This window comes from Pan paniscus, chromosome 11 (assembly GCF_029289425.2).
Source record: "Pan paniscus chromosome 11, NHGRI_mPanPan1-v2.0_pri, whole genome shotgun sequence".
Lineage (NCBI taxonomy): Eukaryota > Metazoa > Chordata > Mammalia > Primates > Hominidae > Pan > Pan paniscus.
In genome coordinates, this window is record NC_073260.2 from 119,344,953 (window position 1) to 119,363,501 (window position 18,549).

General features: G+C 38.6%; 1 protein-coding gene across 2 annotated transcripts in view; it reads left to right on the plus strand.

Annotated features, from left to right (window-relative positions):
• Positions 1–17,795: 17,795 nt before the first annotated feature.
• Positions 17,796–18,549, plus strand: part of INSL6 (insulin like 6) — a 72,157-nt gene continuing 71,403 nt past the window's right edge. The window contains exon 1 of one of the 2 annotated variants that reach the window (XM_003823370.4): positions 17,796–18,188. In XM_003823370.4, coding sequence (XP_003823418.3) covers positions 17,900–18,188 — 289 coding nt within the window. In that variant the 5' untranslated portion in view covers positions 17,796–17,899. The remainder of the gene's footprint in view (positions 18,189–18,549) is intronic. The other variant, XM_063594499.1, reaches the window with a different exon arrangement.

Genomic DNA, 18,549 nt, shown 5'->3' on the forward strand with positions numbered 1-18,549 from the left:
GGCTGTACACAGGAGTTACTTAAAGCTGCACTTGGAATTGTTTGTAAATGCCTGATGACAAGCGAAAGGTTATGCAAGTGTCCCTGACAAGACCTGAGTCAAAGAGAAAGAAATAGAGGCAGGGAGAGACAGAAAATGAGACTGAAGGGAGAGAATATGATAATTTCTTTATACTTTGCTGAGGTAGAAAGCCTGGTTTTGCTGTGCAGTGTTCAGTACCCATGGCCTAAAGAGGCAAAGACGTTAGAATAAATGACAATGTTGTGCCCAAGGGAAGAGATATCTTTGTTGACATTCTTTCTGTCCCCAGAGATAGAAGCAGGCACAGAGCTGAGAGGACCATGCAGGATTGCATTGAGTGTTGCAGTGGTAGCAGCTGAGAGCAGTGCAGCCTGAGGAGCTTTGTGCTTTGGTGCTAAGATCCTGGGTTTAGTGCACGCTTTCATGGGTATCTCCATTAGAACAATTTCTGATGCTGAATTCCGTAGCAAGTGACAGAAATTGGATTTCTATTGATTGGTTAAAGCAGAAGAAGTTGATATTTTCTGCACACCAGAACCTGTGCTTGCAAATTCATACCTGTTACAGAAAAACAGTCTTTCAGGAATAAGAAACGCATGGGCCATAACATACCTGGGCAGGTAGAGGAGTGGCCTTCTGGTGGTAATTCTCATATAAAAAATAGGAAAAGATATGCTAAGAGTAGGGGTATGTACTGATGAAGATGGAGGTAACTGAGTCAGTGGATGGTAGTGACAGCCCTCAGTATTATCAGTTAAGTATGAGATGAAGACTAGAAGGAAGAGGGGGACCTTGGAGTGAATGGAATTCTGGAATTGCCAGTGAGCAATGTGTGGCAGATAACTAAGTCTAAATGCAAGAGTTTCAATCAGCAACAAAGATCCCTCAATGAAAGCATAACTCTTGAAACACATTGGATTTCTTCCTGAAGAGTTACATTCTGTTGATCTCTGCCCTCTCAATGGGAAGAAGCTGTGCAGGAGGACCGAGGGGTAGACACGATAAACCTCAGAGGCTTGGTTATGATTAACCATGTATGGAAATTTTGAGATATAGGAACTTTTGTGCTCATCTTCCATAATTATCTTCACAGACATTCATTCAATCAAAGAGATTAACTTGTAATTGTATTTTCTCTGTAAAGGCTGGCTAAAAACTATGTGTATAGAGGTTAAAGAAACTGACTAAATTTAAAGAAGATCTCATGAAGCTTTACCACTCTAAGAAATGCTCACATCATTTCATGATTTATTTTGCTTACATAAATGTTCTGTAAATTTTTAAATGGTAAACTTGAATACACTTCCTTACTCAACTAGTTCTTTCTAAGAGAAAAAAACTGAGTTATCCGTTCAGTTATCCGTACAATCATATACTTATGTCATTTAAAAAATATTTATTGAATCTCTTAGAACCTTTAAAAGAAAGCCTTACTAGATAAACAATTCAGTTATTTGGGCACAAAAATCCCAATATATTTATCAATTCAGACAGTGTTCAAATAATATTTATCTGAGACCAAAAAAACTCTCATTTCCACTGAAGTAAAAAATTACAATGTTTGTGGTTTTGTGTTCATATAGTATATGTTGACAAGGTTAATTAAAGAAATTTATCACTGTTATATGTGCCTGGTGTCATTTGTGTATAAAACAAATTATTATTATATTGGTTAAAGTGAAAATCTTTTATAATAATTATAAAGTTAATAAGATTCAAAGCAATTCATATAATTATGCCATCAATTAAAAAGAGAAAGAAACTTTTTTTTAGCAGGGAAAAATGGTTAATTTTTGAAAGAACATACCATTGTGGAGAGACTATGTTAATACAGAGCAAGTGAAACATGTAAGCACTAATAATGATCTCTCATGTTCTAATAATCAGTGGTGATTGAGTTGAACATCACTGAATTTGTGCTATCTCTAGTGGTCCCTTTGTGAACTCCTCTCGTGACTCTCTAAATGCTTGCACTGTGACACTTTTAACTTTTCTCTGACACTGTGTTTACTGATATTATAACTTCCGGTTGCATTATTCTCTGGGTAGCAGTAGGGAAATTTCTTTTATTATCATGATTTTTAACAATAGAAAGATTCAGATATTTAAATCTATGTCTACAGAAATCTGTACATCTCTATCTATAGGTGTATACCAAACATTAGCATTGATTATTCATGTGTACCTTCTTTTTTTCTTACTAAATTTATCTGTATTTTTCAGTCTTTAAATGAGCACTTTACTTATTTACTAAGAAAGAGTGAAGTTTAAATACAAATTATAGTACAGTTGCTTAACCTTCGTTTGCATTAGAAAAGTGTTTTGACTCTGTTGTATTCCTCACTTATTTTTATAATAAAATAAAACAAACTCTGACCAACAATGTAGGAAAAGGAAATAACTTTGAAATCATTATGTACCATATAAAATGAAAGTTTGTTTATTGAGCACAATAACTGTAGATGGGGTCGTTCAGTGACTTAATGTAGGACGTGCATATGGCTTACAAGAAGCAGTTCTGGATTCACTTGCTTCCTATGTGAAACTTGTACCATTTATATCAAATGTAAAACAATAGTTGGGAATCCACCTTGGCTTTTCAGAATTTTATAGGACCCATTAAACTGAGTAGAATAACCTCTATCTTTTCACAGAGATTATTTTATTACAATTATTCTGTTTGAGCTTTATCTTGAATCCTGGGGTCTTAGCACCAAAGCATCAAAGCTCTCAGGGCCCATAGTGCTCAACGGTTCCTACTGCAACACACTGAGGGCTGGTCTGCACGGTCCTCTCATTTGCGGCTTGTCTCTCTTCCTGGTTGCAGGGGAATTTTGCCAAAAGTTGCCATCTATTCTCTAGGGTACTACACATCTCCTACCCTGGAGTCTTCAACTCTCAATGGCACCACCACTGAGCAGAAACCAAGACCTGAACTAGATATAGATAGATAGATAGATAGATAGATAGATAGATAGATAGAGATGATATAGATAGAAAAATCTCGATATAGATAGAAAAATCTATCCCTTTATCTGTATCTCTCTCTTCTTCTCTTTATCTTATATCTTGTTAGAGATACTTGCATAACCTTTTGGCTGATCAAGTATTTGCAAATGATGGGAAGAGTAGCTTTAAGAAGATTCCCTCTGACTGCTCTCTGTTAGTTTGCCCATTTGTGCTAATGACTGGTGTATGTATAAAGGTTGTAACTTTATCAATTCTTGAGAGATGTATAGGCAACAAAAGCAGTTGAAATACTCTTAATATATTGCAACAGGGTCACTGGGATGTGGCTATGCATTGGTTTTTTGCCTTTCAGCGTACTGGAGACAACTGGGGATCTTTCAAAATAATGATGTCTGACTCTGACACCAGGACATAATGATGTGATTATTTCAGCATACAACAAAGGCATTGGGATTTCATTAAAAGCTTCCAGGGGAACCTAATGTGCTGTAACACTGGAGAATCCCCTGGGCAGGATTAGTGCTTAGTGTGGGAGGGTGGAAAATGGACCACTGAGGAAGAGTGTCCAGATACACAGGATGGCCTTTACTGTTTTGTTTCTAATACATAATTGTGGATCAAAAATCCGGTGAGTCATTCAACAAACTGTGTTATATCCATATCATGGAATAGTAGTCAGTGATTTAAAAAAGTAACCAATTAATTAACCAACTAATACACACAACTTGGGAGAATCAACACAGAATTTGGCTGAGTGAAAAAAGCCAGTCCTCAAAGGTTACATATTTTATGATTGCTTTACAAACTAGTATTCAAATAAAACATTTTAGAATTAGAGAACAATTTTTCCAGGGTTAAGGCTAGAGGGTGGAGCATGGGAATGAAGTGAGTGTGACTATGAAGATTCTTGTGGTATTAGGATGGTTTTATATCTTGGTTGTATCAATGTCAATATCCCAGTTGTTATATTGTAGTAAGTTATCATTATCAAAAACCAAGTAAAGCATAGATATGATTATTTTGCATTATTTCAGACCTTCACATGTGTGATTCTACCTTATCTTAAAATTCAAAAATTAATTTCAAAACTTCCTCAAAGTCCTAAGAGGCATTGGGATTAGGTGTTGGTTAATTGTTGTTGGCAGCCACATAATATAGTAGGAATTCATAGGATATATGAGGTAGTTGGACAGATATTAATTGTGACATAAAAAAGAGAAGCATATTCACTCTTTAGAATATATAATTCAAGTGCTACTAAACCATGCCTAAGACTGTCACAAGAAACTGATACATGTAAGCTTAATTTATTTCACATATAAAACCCCACAGTTACCATAACTCTCAATGATGAAGAACTGAAAGCTTATCCTCTCAGATCAGAAACAGGGCAAAAGTGTTCACTTTAACCACTTCTATTCACATAGTATTGGAAGTCTTAGCCAGACAAACTGATTAACCAATTAATCAGATAAGAAAAACATGGAGAAAATGCAAGAAAATTAGAGAGAAAAAGTAAAATATTGTCTGCCTTCAGATGATACAAACTTATATGTAAAAAGAACAAAGGCTTTGAAAACAAGTATTAGAACTAATAAATAATTTCTGTAAAGAAGCAAGATTAAAACTCAGCATGCAAAAATTGATTGCCAATGAACATCCAGAAACAAAATTAAGAAAACAATTTTATTTTTAATAGCATTAAAAACAATAAAATACTTAGGAATATACTTAAGGAGAACCTACAAGGTATTGCTGGAACATACTAAAGAAGACATAAATAGCAGAAAACACATATATTCACAGATTTTCTCGAATTAAATGACTTAATATTGTTAAGATGTCAATACTACCCAAAGCAATTTACAAAATCAATGTTATCCACATCAAAATCCCAGGGATGTTTTTCAGTAAAAATAGGAAAACCCTTCCTAATATTAATATGCAATCTCAAGAGACTCCTAAAGAATCAAAACCGTCTTGATAAAAAAAGAACAAAGTTGGAGTACTCACCCTTTCTGTTTTCAAAACTTTCTACAAAGATCCAGTAGTCAAAAGAATGAGCTATTGTCATGAGGACAATTATATAGACCAACAGAATAGAACAGAGAGAATAGAAATTAGTCACTGCTATTTAGTAAAATGATTTTTGAGAAGGATGTCAAGACCATTCCATGGGGAAAGAACAGTTTTTCAACAAGTGGTGCTGGGAAAACTGGATATATACACACAAAAGAAGGACTTGATCCTTACCTCACACCATATATAACGTTTAACTTAAACTGTATCAAAGACAAAATGTAAGAGCTAAAAATAAACTTCTTAGAAGAATCCATAAAGGAAAATCTTCTCGACATTGGATTTGTCAATGATTTCATGAATATGACACCAAAAGAGCAGGAAATAAAACATACATATTTGACAGTGTCAAAATTTAAAACTTTTGTGTCAAAGGATACTACCAAAGAGTAAAATGAAAATTTAGAAAATGGTGGAAAATAATCATAAATTATTTCCTGGAGAAAGGTTGAATATCCTGAACATACAAAATAGAAAATAATTTTTAGAAAGGAATAATATGAGGAGACACCTAGAAATTCATTTTTATGTAATCAATTATGTTGTAGAACAGCATTGCACATAGAGTATTCTCCAAAGTTCATCAATCTGTATAAAGAAATGTGAAACACCAGTTTTGAGAAGCCTCTCCCAAGCACCTTGTCTTAGTGAAAACACAGCTAAAATCACTTATTCTGATCATTGTGTAGTCCTAGCAGGTATTGTTTGAAGAGTTATACAGTATCAGCATTTGATGCATGATGACTGGGACTTCCTCCAATATGAGGAACATAGATCATGTTTTTTATTGAGAAGAAAGAGGATTTATTAATTTATTTCCAAAATACCATAATGTCCATCAATCCCTCAGGCTTACTTGAATAGAACAGATCTGGTCTGACTAGGTTTTCTTTCCAAACAATGCATATAAACAAGTGGTACTATTTGCATTTAAGATTTACTAATACTTTGAGAGTTATCTAACAAGCCCATTGCCCCAAAACTGTGTTGACTTGTTTTTAAGTTTAAAAAATAAAATTTCTGTTCATGAATTACCACACACACAGTATGTAGTAAATCAATCATGAAGAGATAGATTTTTGTGCATGAAAATGTGTATCACTAATAATTAGAGTATCAAATTAAAATATTTAGATAACCAAAACAATTCACCAATCACCCAAGAGAGTTCAAAGAAATAAATTGGTAGAAACAGTCCAATTTTCCCCCACTTTAAGAAGACCTCCATAGGTGCTCTCCCAAGACTTAACAGTCAAGCGTCTATGATCTCTGTGTTTTCTCAGCCTTGACAGGATTTCTAGAGGACAGATAAAAGTATGGATCTTTGAAATTCCCTGTAAGTTGAAATCTTAAAGTTTATCCACAGTGAGATGCCATCTCAACCAGTCAAAATGATGATTATTAAAAAGTCAAAATACAACACATGCTGGTGAGGCTGCAGGGAAAAGGGAATGCTTATTCATTGTTGGTAGGAATGTTAATTAGTTCAGCCACTGTGAAAGCAGTTCAGAGATTTCTCAACAAAATTAAAACAGACCTACCATTCAACCCAGCAATCCCATTACTGGGTATATACCCAAAGGAAAAGAAATCCTTCTGCCAAAGAGACACATGCACTTTTATGCTCATTGCAGCATTATTTATAATAGCAAAGACATGGAATCAACCTAGATGCCCCTCTGTGATCAATTGGGTAAAGAAACTGTGGCAAATATACACTACGGAATGCTATACAGCCACAAAAAAGAACAAAAATGTCCTTGGCAGCAACTTGGATGCAGCTGGAGGCCATTATCCAAAGTGAGTTAACGCAGGAACAGAAAACCAAATACCACACATTCTCACTTATAAGTGGGAGCTAAACATTAAGTATACATGGACATAACGATGGGAACAATAGCCTCTGGGGACTACAAGAGGAGGTAGAGAAGTAGGGAGGCATGGGCTGAAAAACTACCTTTTGGGTACTATGCTCACTACCTCAGTGATGGGATCATCCATACCCCAAACCTCAGCATCACACAATATGCCTGTGTAACAAACATGCACATGTACCCTCTGAATCCAAAATAAAAGTGGAAAAAAAAGATTTCAGGTTTATACAATTGTGAATGGGAAATTGCCTTGTAAACCTTAAATATTATTATATACAAGCTTAAAGTGATGTTATTGAAATTTTAATAATGTTCACAGGACTTGGTTTAAATATCATCAGTTTTCTTTCTTTTGTGAGCAATTGCTCCATCCACTCATCACAATACTGAGGATGAATAAACAAGGCACTATAGAAATCAATCTAATTATAATCTCTAACTACTTTGAAGAAGAAATAAAGACAAATGTGGGGGAAGTTAGGAAGAATAGTAAATGTTATACAGCAAGTGTTAATGGAGACGGTCTCTATCTGATGAGCTTACATTTCATTTTTATTTTGCCTGAATTTTCCATAATGACCAGGACATGCCTTTAAATAAGCAAATGACATTTAAAATTACAAATATTTTAGTAAACATAACAATACTCATGGAGGAGGCAAGAAAAAAGAAGTAGAAAATTTAAATTAAAATTGAGCAAAGAGTAGAACTTGGGAGCAGGGAGATGACAAGGGATATGAGGAGTGGAGGTAGGGTGGGTGAATAAGAGCTGAGGGAGAAAGTTCTTTGTGGGTAGGGGGAAAAGTGGTAGAACTTGGACCATTGACTCAAAAGGTGAGTAATAGCTCTAGGAAGACATATAGAAAGTAGTCTGAAGCCCAGGTTGGCACATAAGCACAAGCTGTTAGGCAACAGCAGTGACACTCCCTAAAGAAAGACTGAAATGCCCAGAACAGGACAGACCAGCTCCAGCATACTCAACTGTTCTGGTCCTGTCTGCCAGTATTCTGGCTACTGCAAAGTCAGCTTCAAAGAGAACCCCACGAAATGGGTGAGTGATGAAAAGGTGAAGTTAAGTGGCACTGAATTCCAAGAGACCACAATGTACAAGGATCTCCAGGACAGAATCTCCAGCATCCAGGAGAAGCTTCTGCAGGTATCTGGACCACTCACAGGCAAATGGCCCCCCAATCCCTGGCCATCCCACACTTCCTATTGGTTGCATTAGGGCAACCGATCAATTGGAACAGCAGCCTGCAAGGCCTGGCTCCACAGCTCTGTAGCTGCTCTTGCCCAGTCCTTAATCCACAGAGGTTGATACCTGAAGTTTGGGCTTTTCCTTTGTAATGTACTTTTATTGAAAGAGTCTCAGTGGGACAGCTGGGAGGAGGTAGAACCTGGGTGGGGGGTGTAGGAAGGTGCCGGGGGTGAGGAGGACAGGCACCTGGATAGCAAATTTCGAATTGAGAGAAAAGTGGGCAAACAGAGAGGTGGTGCACTGGTTATCAAGCTGCTTTACATGCCAGACAGGCACAGGGACTCTGAGACCTGTTAGGGTCCTCGAATGGGAGACAGGAAGGGCCTTAGATTTAATGACTCTTCTTTTGTCCAAAAGCTAGACTGTGGCCTAAGCAATTAAAAGCGTCCAATCTCTCTCTTTGTTTTAATGGTTTTAAATGCACTCCAAGAGAGCCTTGCCTCGCATATTTTTTAACTGGGTCTTATAGGGTGTTGAGGGACAAGAGTTGTAAGAGAAAGATGCCTGGATCATTAGAGGAGAAATTGGAGAAGACCAGAGACAAGGGAATCTACCCCTTCAGACCACTATAGCTGAAGATCTGATTAATGTTTTCAACATTTGAAGCTGCAATGGATTTTAAAAGTGAAATTTCAGAGTTGAGCATAGTTCAATACCAGAATGGTATTTAAACTTTACCAAGTCACAGGGTAGTCATAAAGATAAATTGCAAGTTAAGTTAGAATTAGCAAGGGCAGCTTTCAAAAGCTATAGAGGCCACTCTAGTCAGTCTAATAGGTCGCATTAAATTCTGAAAAGCCAAGGTAAATTACTAATTATTGTTTTACATTTGATGTAGAGGAAACAGGTTTTGAATAGGCAATGTGTGAATCCAAAATTACATCTTGTAAGTGCATTGGTGGTATCGTGGTGCACATGGCTGCCTTCCAAAATTACATCCTGTAGACTATATGCATAACCTATATTAAATCACTAAATGACCCCATTTAAAGTCATCATGTACAGCAAACACTTGCTTCCTTTTTATAGGATTCACAGCGTGATTTCAGAGTTATTTACTTTTCCTACATTGTTGGTCAGAGTTTGTTTATTTTATTATAAAATAGGGAAAAATAAAACTGAGTTTAGGAAAATTACTAATGCAAACCAAGGAAGAGTAGATTGTAGTATAATTTGTGTTTAATTTTCACTTTTTCTGAATAAATTAGTGAAAATGCTCATTAAAAATCTTTGAAAACTGTAGATGAATTTAACAAGAAAAATGGAAAGCACACATAGAAAATCAATGTTAAATATCTGGCATTGGGGTGGATGTAGATATAGATGTACAGTTATATGTGAATAGAGACTTAAATATGTGAGTCTTTCTATTGGAAAATTTGTGATTATGAAAGAAATTTCCATAGTGTTATCTAGCCCATAACGCAGTTGGAAGTTATCAGTCAAAATAGCGTTAGAGAAAGTCAAAAGTGCCATGATGCAAGCATCTTGATTGTTACGGAAAGAGTCCACAGACAGGAGAGTGAAGTTAGCAGATCCTTAATAATACTGTAGTACTTCAAGGTGCCCAACTCTAAGTAAGCTAAATTGTTTAGATGTTAGGATACTTGCTGATTCTCTTTGGTGTTTAATTACATTGAGGCAATGGTTACAATGCGATCCAGGCAAAATTCTGTAATTTTTCTAATCCTCTTTGACATGAATGTTTTTCCTCACCTTTCACCCCTCCTTTTTGACTTCACAGAGATGATGTCATCCACCACTAATAAAGATGCAGGGACCTTAGATATGATGTTGGGATTCATTCCTAATTTGTCACAGGAGCTGAAGGCAATTCTGTCTGAGGGGTAGCTGTCACTGAGAAAGGTACTACTTTCCTGACAAAAGAGAAGTGAAGCTGATGATGCCAGTAAACTATGCTGTGAAGAATGTTGTGACAAAGGGACTTTTCTGAAAGTATGCACAAAGTAAAGTAATTGTGAACTTCTTACCTAACCTCCTATGTATTCTCCATGAAACATTCACTGATGTCCAATTCAGTGACCACTGATTGTTAGAATGTGAGAAATCATTATTAATGCTTACATGTTTCACTTGCTCTGTAACACTATAGTCTTTTCACTATTGTACTTCTATGAAATTGATCTTTTTTCTGCTGAAAAAGTCTCTTTTTCTTTTTTATTAATAGTATATGTAAATCAATTGCTTTTGAATCTCATTGACTACATAATGATTATAAAAGCTTTATTACTTTAACCAACATAATAACTTTTTATACACAACTGACACCAACCACATATAACAGTTATACATTTATTTAATCAATTTTGTCAACGTATACTACATGAACACAAAACCACAAACACTGCAATATTTTACTTCATTGGAAGTGGGAGGGTTTGGGGCTTAGTGAAATATTATTTGAAAACAATCTGAACTGACAATAAATATATTCAGATTTTTGTGCCCAAATGAACTCAACTGTTTCTCTAGTAAGGTTTTTTATGCTTTTAAATAAATATAGCATCATAGAGATAACTGAATAAATAACTCATTTTTTTGTCTTAGAAAGAACTAGCGAGGAAATGGATTCAAGTCTACCATTTTAGAATTTACAGAACATTTACGTAAGTAAAACAAACCATGAAATAATATGAGCATTTCTTAGAGTTGGTAAAGCATCATGGTATCATTTTTAAATTTAGTCAGTTTCTTCAACCTCTGTATCCATACATATTAGCTAGCCTTTACAGAGAAAATGCACTTTAGAAAAAATTTACTTTAGAAAAAGTAAATTGCTTCAATCAAATGTCTGTAAACAGAATTATAGGAGACTAACATAGAAGTTCCTATATTCCAAAGTTCCATACATGGTCAATCATAACCAAGGCTCAAAGGTTTATCATGTCCTCTCTTAGTCCCTCCTGGAGAGCTTCTTCTCATTGAGAGAGCAGAGAATGACAGAATGTAACTGTTTGGGGAGAAAGCCAACATGTTTTAAGAGTTGTGCTTTCATGGTGGAACCTTTGTTGCTCACTGTAACTCTTGCATTCAGACTTACTTATCTGCAGTACACAGCTCACTGTCCATTCCAGAACACATGTTCTCCAAGTTCATCCTTAACTGATAACACTGAGGGCTGTCACTATTATCTACTATCTACTGAAGTAGTTGCCTCAGTCTGCACCAGTACATACTCCTACTACTAGCCTATCTTTCTCTCCATTTTTCCCTCTACTTTCCCAGATGTGTCATGACCCCAACCTTTCTTATTCCCAAAGACTGTTTTTGTGCAACAGGTATCAATTTTAAGGCACAGTCTCTCACGTGCAGAAAATATCCACCTTTCTTCTTTACCAAATCAATAGCAATCCCAATTCTGTTACTTAGTAGAGAATTCAACATCAGACATTGTTCTAATGGGGACACCCATGAAGGTGTGCGCTGAACCCAGGGTGTTAGCGCCAAAGCACTAAGACCCTTGGGCTGCACTGTCCTCAATGGCTACCACTGCAACACTCAGTGCAATCCCACATGGGCCTCTCACCTGTGTACTTGTGTCCCTCACTGGGGACAGAAAGAATGCTGACAAGGATCATATCTCTTCCCTTGGATAGGGAAGTTTCAACCTCAGGGTAGTTTAAGGAAATAATCATATTATCTCCCTTCTGTTTCTTTTTCTGTGTCTGTCTCTGTATTTCACTCTCTCTCTGGCTCAAGTCCTATCAGGGTTACTTGTAGAACTTTTTATATGTCTTTGGGCATTTATAAACAATTGGAAGTGCAGCTTTAGGCATCTCCTTTCTAGCATAGCCCTTCAAAAGTAAGCTAGACAGGCAAAAACCAAGGCCCAGGCAGCCTGCTTGAACTGGGGGGAATGGAAATGTGAGACGGAATAATACAGTATCATGCCAAGCCAGGATAACATCTCAAGAAATTATCCTAACACACACACTGATCACTAACCTTTTCAGCCTTTCCTTCTCCCTGGCATTAGTCCAGATGTGAGGGAAAAATGATAATAGATGAAGTTTCATAATTTTACTAGTATATGTAATTTAAAATCTCTTAACCAAGAAATGTTCAAAGCTTTGCTTCCTGGAGGACATTTGGAAGATATAAATTTCCCTTTATTCTTAGTTTTAATATTCTTTATAAATCAGTGTGACAACTGAAGTAAAAGGACAGACTCCTAGAATAGCTCTAAGGCCCTACTGTGAGATTCCCAGGGTGGATGTAACCAAGAACCTAAACTGGTTTAAAACAAAAGAATTTTTTTTTTCTCATGGTTCTGAATGCTGCAAGCTAAAATCCAGGTGTTGGCAGTGCCAATGTTGTTCTGAAACCTTTGGGGAGCATCCTCTTTTCTTCTTCCTAACTTCACATGGATTGCTGCTGCTTTTTGGCATTCCTTGGTTGTAGCTGCAGCTCTTCAATGTTGTCCCTCTTGACACATGGTGCTCTCTGTTCCTTTGTCTTCACATTATCTTTGTGTAAGGATATCCATCCTGCTGAATATAGGGCCCAGCTCCAGAGGGACCTCATTCTAACTAACTACATCTGCAGCCACGCAAGGGTCTATAAAGGTCCCATTCTGAAATACAGGTATTTATGGTTTCAGTGGATCACTTCGGGGACACAATTCAATGCATAACAGAGCCTGGAGAAATCCAGACAGGACAGTCAGGGTGGTGAAGAATACGCTCATTTACCTCTCTTCCCTCCCTTGATACACAGAAATAAAAATAAACCACTCTTCTGAGAAGACACAGGGCAAAATTTTCTCCTGGGACTACAAAATGGTACAGCCACCCCAGAAAATGTTTTGGTGACTTTTTAAGAAAAACTAAACATGCAACCATGCAACCATCTTACAAACCAGAGATTATATTCTTGAACATTTTCCCAGAAATTTAAAATTAATATTTACGTAAATTCTGCAAATGAATGTTTATATAGGCTGATTTGTAATAGCCAAACACTGCAACTAAACAAAATGTTCTTTATGCATATTAGTTACACAAACTGTGGTATATCCACACCATTGAATAAGATTCAACAATAAAAACAGCCAACTAGTGACAAGTGCATCAAGCCGCATGACTATCCAGAGATCAGGCTGAGTTTTTTCAGTAACTCCAGAAAGTTACACGCTTATGATTTCATTTCTAAAACATTCACAAAATGATAAAATTTAAAACTGGAAAATCTTTTTTTTCAAAATTTAAGGAGTGGGTTAGGGCGCAGGTTGGAAGTTGGTAGGATTTTGAGGAATCCTTATGGTGGTGGAACAGATTTATATCATGACTATTCAACTGTCAATATCCTCATTTTGATACGTGCTGTAGTTTCATAGCTGTTACCTTTTGGCAAAACTGGAAAGGGTCTAGTAATTATTTATTACATTGGCATGTGTGAATCTGTAATTATCACAAAATTTAAAATTTAATTTGTTAAAAACCAGAAACTTCAGTTTTAGAAGTTGTTAGGGATTGGATGTAAATTGTTTCCTGTTGTCAAGTCAGGCAAAACAGTGAGGAATTCACGGAAAATATGAAGTTGTTAGTAAGAAATTGGTCATGAAATTTAAAAAGTGGCAGATATGATCATAAATCAAAATGAGTTTCTCTAAGAACCTCTGACTGGATGAAGTGGAGACTGGAAGATGGTACAGATAGAAGGCTATGAGGAAGGGAATTCAGAAAAGAGCTTCAGAACCTCAGAGACCATCAGCTACCTGGGATAAAGCCAGCGAGAGTGCTGTCTGAAATACTGATCGCAATCCAAAAGGATGAGGACAATGCCCAGTAAAGTTAAGGCTAGAAGAAGACAAACATGCTGCCCCAGAAGTAAAAGGCAGCTTCCCAGATCGAGCCTGTCCCTGGCCCATGTCCCTCATCCCTTCCTCTGCAAAGTTATAATTCAAGATGATATTTGGGTGGGGACACAGAGCCAAACCATATCAGCAGTAATAAGTAGGTACACCTTAAGTAGGTAGAAAAAGAACAAGCCAGAAGAAGGAAGAAAAAAAAATGAAGATTACAATGGAAGTAAATAAAACAGAAGATAGGCAAATTCCTTGAACCCAAGAGCAGCCAAGATGGCGGAACAGAAACAGCTTCACTCTGCAGCTCTTACCTAGAAGGATGAAAATGGAGAGTGAATTCTGCATTGTCAATTGAGGTACCAAAATTCTCTCACTGGGACTGGCTAGGTAGTTGGTGCGACCCACGGAGAGTGAGAAAAAGCAGGGTAGAGAGAGGGCCCACCTGGGAGCTGCATGGGGCAAAGGGAACTCCCTCCCCCAGCCATCTGGGGCAGTGATGGATTGTGCTACCCTACCCTGAAAACCACACATTTGCCATGGATCAATGCAACCTGCAGATCAGGAGGTCCCCTTGTGAGTCCATGCCACGAGGGACTTGGATCACAAGCACAAAGCTGTACAGACTCATGATGGTGGCTGGGGTGGGTGGCCACTAGAGCAGGCACTGAGACACAGGAATATTTGCATACTTCAGCTTTGGAAACTCCCGCGATGCAGGAGATCCATCCACTCCCATGGGAAGGGAGCTGAAGCCAGGGAGCCAAGAGGTCTTGCTCCCACGGAACCCCACAAGCTAAAACCTACTGGCTTAGAATCCTCTCTGGCCAGCACGGCAGGCTACAGACTGCCTAAAAAGACTGAGTTCGTGGGGGTGAGGGGGTGCTGCCATCACTATGGCTGCAGTCCACAGTTTTCCCATGCCACTGGTGCCAACGAGACTCAGCAGTCTGAATTGGGAGCAATTCCCCAGAGTGCAGCACAGCAGCTGGGTCAGTTTGTAGCCAGACTGCTTCTTTAAGCAGGATCCTGATCCCCGCCTCCTCACCAGGCAGGCGCCCCCGCTATGGGAATCTCAGCATCCCCAGCCAGGGGTTCATGGACGGAACTCTGATATCCCTGAGAGGAGCCCCTGGGAGGAGAAGTGGCTGTGGTATTGTGGATCAGCCATCTTAGTCTTTTCTGCCTGCTGGCTCTGAAGAGTAAGGGCAGCCCAGACAAGGGGGATTCCCACCAGTGCAGCACATCCACCCTGCCAAGGGGCAGCTAGATTGCTTATTTAAGTGGGTCCCTAATCCTGGTCATCTTTTGAAAGAACCAACTTTAGTTTTGTTAAACTTTTCTATTGTTTTGCTAGCCTCTATTTTTAAAATTTTTTGTTGGACTTTCGTTATTTCCTTCTTTCTGCTAAGCTTGGGCTTACTTTGTTCTTCTAGTTCCTTGAAATACAATGTTAAGTTGTTTATTTGAGATCTTTTTTGACATAGGTGCTTATTACTATAAACTTCTCTCTCAGCACTGTGTTTGCTGCATACCATAAATTTTGGTATGTTGTGTTTCCATTTTGGAGTTTTTGAGATGGAGTCTCACTCTGTCACACAGGCTGGAGTGCAGTGATGCCCTCTCAGCTCACTGCAACCTCCGCTTCCCAGGTTCAAGCCATTCTCCTGCCTCAGCCTCCTGAGCAGCAGGGATTACAGGTGCCTGCCACCACACCTGACTAATTTTTCGTATTTTTAGTAGAGACAGGGTTTCACCATGTTGGCCAGGCTGGTCTTGAGCTCTTGGCCTCAAGTGATCCACTCACCTCAGCCTCACAAAGTGCTGGGATTACAGGCATGAGCCACTGAGCCCAGCCTGTCTCAAGATATTTTTTAAATTCCCTTTACATTTCTTCTTTGATCCACTGGTAGTTAGGAACATGTTCTTTAATTTCCACATATTTGTGAGTTTTCAAAAGTTCCTCCTTTTATTGATTTCTACTTTCATTCCATTGTGGCCAGAAAAGATATTTGATATTATTTTATTCTTCTAAATTTATTAGGACTTGCTTTGTAGCATAACATATGATCTATTCTGGTGAATGTTCTCTGTGCATTTTAGAAGAATGCATATTCTGTTGCTGTTGGATGGAATGTCCCATAAATATCTGTTAGCTCCACTTGTTCCAAAGTATAGTTCAAGTCTTTGGATGAGTCTCTTGTGGGCAGTATATAGTTGAGTCTTTTTTTTTTTTATCCATTCAGCCCTGTTTTTTGATCAAAGAACATAATCCATTTACATTCAAAGTAGTTATTGATGGGTTAGAATTTACTACTGCATTTTGTTAATTGTTTAGTGGTTATTTTGTAGATCCTTTGTTCTTTTCTTTTTCTCTTGTTCTCTTTGTCATTAGATGATATCCTGTAGTGGTATGCTTGATTTCTTCTTTTTTATCTTTTATATATCTACTATAGGTTTTGCCTTGTGGTTACCACAAGGCTTACATTCATCTCAGTATGATTAATATTTTCCGTTCTCAAAAACTTTACCTGATAAAGTTCTGACTAGGACTCATGGCCCACTATAGTTTGGACATGAGTTATTTTTTAAGGAAGGTGATTAAATTTTACTAATCTATATTATATCAACCATTTAAAAAATCCAATTGGCAGTTAATTTCACAGCATTCATGGATGCCACTGGGAAGCAGGGAAAAGATAGGGAAACGGAAAATTAAGAAAAAGACATAGAGTCAGAAGACAGAAAAGAAAGGGAGAAAAAAATAAAATTGTATAGGGAAATGGTGAGATCACTGATAAGCTTGCACCTGTGGCTTCAGCATCCGGAACCTTATTCCTGAGACAGCCACCGAATGCCCTCTTGTGGCCGAGAGTACATCCTTCCACGCCAACACACTAATAACACAGAACTTCATTTAAAATGATAAAGCTACCTATGCCGATTGCGCTTCGCTTCCCTGCCCCTTCCCTCCTAACTGAGCAAAATTATCTCACCTAAATGAGCATTTCATGCTGCATGCTGTTATTCTTACAAGGCAAATCCTCTAGGGGTCCCTGTCACAAGTTAATTTGGTAATAGACAATCCTCTACATTATCTAACCGGAAGAACCAGATTTCCATCCCAGGTACCTCAAGACAGCATCCCTACTTCTTTTTTCTGGAGATTGAGGCTAAGGCCCATGCCTCCCTGTGAACCAGTAGGATTTTTCTGAAGAAGCTTTGAACCTGACTAAACGCACATGGCCATATGCAACACTTAAACGTTTCACCACATATTTGATTGCCAGCTAAATGCCAGATCCCCGGGTACAATGGAAAGCAAGAACAGACGCAGGCCCCTGCCTTCATGAAGCGGGGGTCTCAGGAAAGAGGTTACACGCTCACAAATGGAAACAGGTCGATTAACACCGTGAAAGAGATGACAGGGGGTTTCTGTGAGGGAGACGAAGCTTCATTAACAACCTGGCAAACAAGAACGAGAAACGCATTCCAGGTGGAGGGAGCAACACTTTTTAACCTACGTCATCAGGTAACAGGGGTCCTATGTTCTCACGCTTGGTGAGGAATCTCCCACTGAGGAAGAAAAGAAAAATGAATCAAACTAGGGGGTGGCGGGGTAGTGAGGGGATTTTTGGCTTTCATTTTAGGAGCCAGGGCCTGCTACCTTCCACCACCTGAGACCCCTGAGCTGGCGGGAAAGCCTTGACGCAGCCGGCGCGCGCCTTCCCTTGAAGTTCTGGCGACGCCCCCACGCGCTCGGAATTCCATAGTGTTTGTGCGCGCCGCTCGGCCTGGCGCAGGCGCAGACAGGGAGCAGGGTCCGGCCGACCGCCATTGCACAACGCGGAGGACTAGCCTGGGGTCACAGGGATGCCGCGGCTCCTCCGCTTGTGCCTGCTGTGGCTTGGACTCCTGCTGGTTCGGTTTTCTCGTGAACTGAGCGACATCAGCAGTGCCAGGAAGCTGTGCGGCAGGTACTTGGTGAAAGAAATAGAAAAACTCTGCGGCCATGTCAACTGGAGCCAGTTCCGTTTCGAGGAGGAAACCCCTTTCTCACGGTTGATTGCACAGGCCTCGGAGAAGGTCGAAGCCTACGGCCCATACCAGTTGGAAAGCCCGCAAACCGCTTTCCCGGCCCGGGGAAGAGGCACAAACCCAGGTAAAAATCGAAACCGAAGGCGTGTTTGTTCACCTCTGTATATTTCTTATTCCTGCATTTGCTCTGCCAGAAGGTGAGCTTCCCCAGGAAGTGGAATTTGTGCCTAGTACACAGCTCTTTAAAAAATTGTAAAAAACAGTGTATTGAAAATATACAAAACTTCAATGAAGCGCTTTTTTTTTTAACTTGGAGGAAATAAATGTACACTTGTAAGTCTACATATTTATGTAAGAATGTTGTTCCTTTCTGGAGTGCCAGTCATCTGGCAAACTCCTTTTTGTCCTTCAAAGCCCAACTTAAGTATCATTTTCCCTGTGAAGTCATCATTGACCTTTTCGTAGCCAATGGCTCCATTGTCCTT